At 31.4% G+C, this 5,000-nt stretch overlaps 1 protein-coding gene across 7 annotated transcripts in view; it reads left to right on the plus strand.

The window, feature by feature from the left end:
• LOC106870507 (LIM/homeobox protein Awh) overlaps window positions 1–5,000 on the plus strand; it is a 379,078-nt gene that overhangs the window by 263,080 nt on the left and 110,998 nt on the right. For all 7 annotated transcript variants that reach the window (XM_089360469.1, XM_089360473.1, XM_089360435.1 and 4 more), the window contains exon 2: window positions 3,487–3,662. In XM_089360469.1, coding sequence (XP_089216595.1) covers window positions 3,487–3,662 — 176 coding nt within the window. The remainder of the gene's footprint in view (window positions 1–3,486; window positions 3,663–5,000) is intronic.

A 5,000-nucleotide genomic window follows, 5' to 3' on the forward strand; every position in this document is an offset into this window, starting at 1 on the left:
CCAAATTTCACATGGCACTGGCAGTTAAGTAAACATAATACATATCATATCTGCTTCATAAGTACCAAATATATCCAGAAAGAGTAAAGCCTTTTTACTTATGAAGCAGTACAAGTACATTTATCACTTGTGCTAAAATTTGGCTTTGTGACTTTATTATGCAGGCTCAGACTCTTTCCATATAGTATAAAGAACCATAATAGGCACAGATACATACATGCATATATACACACACGCACACATACACGCAAACATGCAATACACACTCAAACATATGTATATGTATTTCAATCTATGTGTGTTTATATATTTATATGTGTGTGTCTGTGTCTGTGTATGTATATATGTATATACGTATGTATGTATATATATGTATATATGTATCTTTGTATGTATGTATGTATGTATGTATGTATGTATGATTATTAAATGAACTATTGTTTTGTGTGAAAACTCTCATCAAGCCGGCATGAAAACCTCTCAGAATGGCGTTTATATGTTTAGTTAGAAAACGATGCAAAGTTCTATGAAATACCGTTAATGTCACGTGAGGGTGGCAAAAAATTTGAAAATTCATTTAATTTTGTTTATGTATTTGTGATGTGAAATCTCATGACATAATGTATACATAAACAGGCACATAAACGCACACGCACGCACGCACACACATGGATATATACATGCGCATAAATACCCGTTTTATAGACATACGTATGCGTGTATTTATATTTATGCATACATACATACATACATACATACATATATTCACACATAAATATATGTCTATATATATATATATATGTATATATATATATATGTATATATACATATACATATACATATACATATACATATATATATATATATATATATATATATATATATATATATATATATATATATATATATATATATATATGTTTGTATATTCACATGCACACATATGTACATGTACATATACATATATATATATATATATATATATATATATATATATATATATATATATATATATATATATATATATATATATATATATGTATGTATGTATGTATATGTATATATATATGAATATATATATATACATATGCATGTATACAAGTGTATATATATATGTATGTGTATGTAGAACTAAGTGCATGCATTTATTTCATACTCTGTATGCTTGTATACTTCCGATTTTACACAAACATATTTACACGTACTTACAAATAGGAAAACTTACATATGCAGGCACGCACACTTTTGCTTTTCAGCTGTCCATTCTAATGCTTTATTTATATATATATATAATTTTCATACGATTTCTCTTGTTTAATGTTTTTATGGATTTCTTTATGTTATTCTCTATATATGTACTTTTAAAAATATATTCATATATGTTTGTTAGTTTGTACAGTTATGAGAAGTTGCATGTGTATGCGTGCATGTACGTATGAATGTATGTATGCCCGCAGTTAGACATGTATGTAAGTGCATATTTGTGAATGTCGGTGTGTGTGTTTGTGTGCATTTGTGTGTACGCATTTGTAAGAACTTGTGGGCAAGTAGAAGCTACTGTATGCACGTATGTATCGATATGAAATATAAAGATCTGTGTTTATAATTGCGTGATTGTATATGTGAGTTTATGTGGATATTTTACCAGGTTTTTCTGTATTTACAATGTGTATTTATAAGTACTTCTTTGTATGCAGTCTCTTGTATATATATATATATATATATATATATATATATATATATATATATATATATATATATATATACATACATACATACATACATACATATATCTGTATCCACATGTATATGTGCATGTTCGTATCGCTGTGTGTGTGTGTGTGTGTGTGTGCGTGTGTGTTTGTGTCTACGTGTGTGTGTGCATGTGTGGATGCTTGTACATGTGTGTGTACTCATATCTTTGCTTGCGCATGTCAGTATATTTTATAATATGCATATTGAATTAGTTTGCATACCAATGTGAGGGCATCTGCATGCGTAAGCACTTTCGAGAGTGTGCGTGCGTGCGTGCGCGCGTGTGTGTGTACGCGCGCATATGTGTATATGTATATATGTGAACATTCTACGTATACAAAATTCCGTGCGATTTCACATCACTAGTACATCAGCCCGATTTTACATTAGTTTTCAAATTTATTTGCTGTCATCATGTAACATTCATGGCACTTCTTAGAACATTCTATCGATTTCTAAACCAAACCTGTAAATACAACTTCCAGACATTTTGATGCCAGTTTGGCGTGTTTTCACACGTAACTTTAGCTCCCTCATGTATTTGCTGCTTCAAATGAAAATATATGCAAATTGATATACACTGTTCTTTGATACTTATTCAAGATAATGAAATGAGTATTAATATCAAGACCAATGTATTTATTGAAATAAAATGAAATATATTAAAACACATTTCTCATTTGTGTATTAACAATAAATATATATTATTAATAACAATAATGCAGTTTAGTTATCAATTAATTACAAATATACCAGCAATGGGAAAAGTATCTTTCTAGCATTATCCGTCATAAAATAGGCGCCACTTTAATTAATGCATGCGCTGCTGCCAATTTTCCAGAAAAAATTGTCTTGTTCAGGCCTGCACACATTGCGGAATCTACATGATTAACCTTAGTTAGTATATACTAACCAAAGGACATAAAAGCAATAAAATTAGTTTTATATCCACTTGCTGGATAAACAGAAAAAGAGGTGAAGACACATCCAGTACATACACTTGAGTGTGCGCATATATCCTCAAGTGGCTAATGCAACGTGTTCAAACAGAGCACAACTGCAAATGCATACAGCTACATATATGCACACACTAACTCAGATACATTATTTACTCGTATAAACCCTGGGAACTACCATAACTCATGAAGTTCAAACCAGTCGCTTGAACTCCTAATAAGAACTTAAATAAATCTCAAAGAAACTATATAGACATACATACATACATACATACATACATACATACATACATACATACATACATACATACGTATGTGCACATATTCAGCATTCTTTATTTTTTTAAATACATACATAGATCAATAGATTACAAACTATATCTTTCTATCAATCTACCGATCATACATACATATATACATACATACATACTTACATGCATATATACATACATGCATACATACATTACATGCATGAGAAAATCCGTACTTACATGCTTACGTATCATTATTACAAATCCAAATGCATCTTTATTTATTTTTCTGATTTTCATTCTGCAGTCTGCCAACATCTTCGCATCAAATGCTTTAAATCAGTACAAAGTTCATTATTATGAAGAATTTGACGATTCCAATATACAATTGAGTGTCTTTAAGTCAGCATTCATAATACAAAACTAATTTAGTTCCTTCTCAATATGAAGCTTTCTAAGTAATTCTAAAATGATATTTTTATCCTAATATTGCTATTTCTTCTTTTTCATTTTCCTTGTTTCAGGGCAAGCGCTGTGGGGGGTGCAACGAGATCATTCGAGAGAAATTCCTCTTGAAAGTAGACGACCAATATTGGCACGTGAGCTGTCTCCGCTGTTGTGTTTGTAATCTTGCCCTGGAAGAGCAACAATCGTGTTATTTAAAACACGACAATATATATTGTGAGTTCGACTATACCAAGTAAGTATGTCCTTTTAGTGAAAAGTATTTGCAGAATTTACTTTCAGAAATACAAAGCACAGAAATTCATGTCAATTGTGTCACTGAGAGACGCCATCTACATGAAACATGGCTGATTTGTTTCCCTTAGTTACCGAAAAAGATTAAAATAGTCTGTGTTAATGTCCTCTGTAAATTGTAGAAATAATAATAATAATTTCTAACTAGATCTTTGATGTTTACTCTATAAGTTCACCTTTACTCAATGCTGCCTTAAGACATTGACACATTGAAGACTAGGCAGCTGCACTCACGATTCTAGGGGCCCAGTTTTGGTTTATGTATGTTGTGGTTTGCTGTCAATAAATACTATAGGGCCCAGTGCATTGACCTGATTTGTGGCGGTTGCTATAATGCAACTAAGACGGCCGTCTCAACATAACGGCCATTTTACTTTCTTTCTATCTTCTACACACATTTATTTTTATTCTTTTGCTGGTTTGACTCATTGAATTATGGTCACACTGAATCACCGTCTAATTTTGACCATTTTTATCGACTAAACCAGTACTTAGAATTAATTTGATAATCATGTTATCGATTCTGTTTGTCGAATGGCTATGTCTGCTCAAATTAGGTTACTTTTGGAGAATAACTTTTACTGACCTAAGCGCAATGTATTTACCCCAATTTACACCGATATACCTAAGAACATATGCACACACACAATACACGTGCATATGCAGAACACACACATACATATATACTGTATGTGTGTGTGTGTGTGTGTGTGTGTGTGTGTGTGTGTGTGTGTGTGTGTGTGTGTGTGTATGTGTGTGTGTATATATATGCAGTATATATGTATATATATATATGTATATACATATATACACACATGACAAAAGTAAATAGACACACATATAGTCATTAAAATTTATCGAAATCTGAAATTATACATTCAAAATGTTTAGTAATTGCTATAATGTGAACATTTAATATTTAATAGATATGCCCTTTGCATTTTCCGATACAAGGACTCTATTAGGTATGTTACAGATCAGATGGAATTTTTTGCCAAGTTTAATGCAGTAATCCCAAAAGATCTAACTTTGAAGATGCTTTCTTGTTTTTTTTTATGAAATGTCCTGTCCATTATGACCCAGAGGTGTTCAATAGGGTTCATATCTGGTGACTGGCTTGGCCACGGAAGCTTTTCAATGCCATTCTCATCCAACAAACCTTGGGTCATTTTCACCATGTAACACGGAGCCCTATCTTCCATAAATAAAGAATTTTCTTTAATCATTTCATCACTGGAGAAGATTGGAAGGAGTCCTTTCTGCAATATAGCCACATATT

This window comes from Octopus bimaculoides, chromosome 1, assembly GCF_046866305.1.
Source record: "Octopus bimaculoides isolate indiv1 chromosome 1, ASM4686630v1, whole genome shotgun sequence".
NCBI classification, from domain to species: domain Eukaryota; kingdom Metazoa; phylum Mollusca; class Cephalopoda; order Octopoda; family Octopodidae; genus Octopus; species Octopus bimaculoides.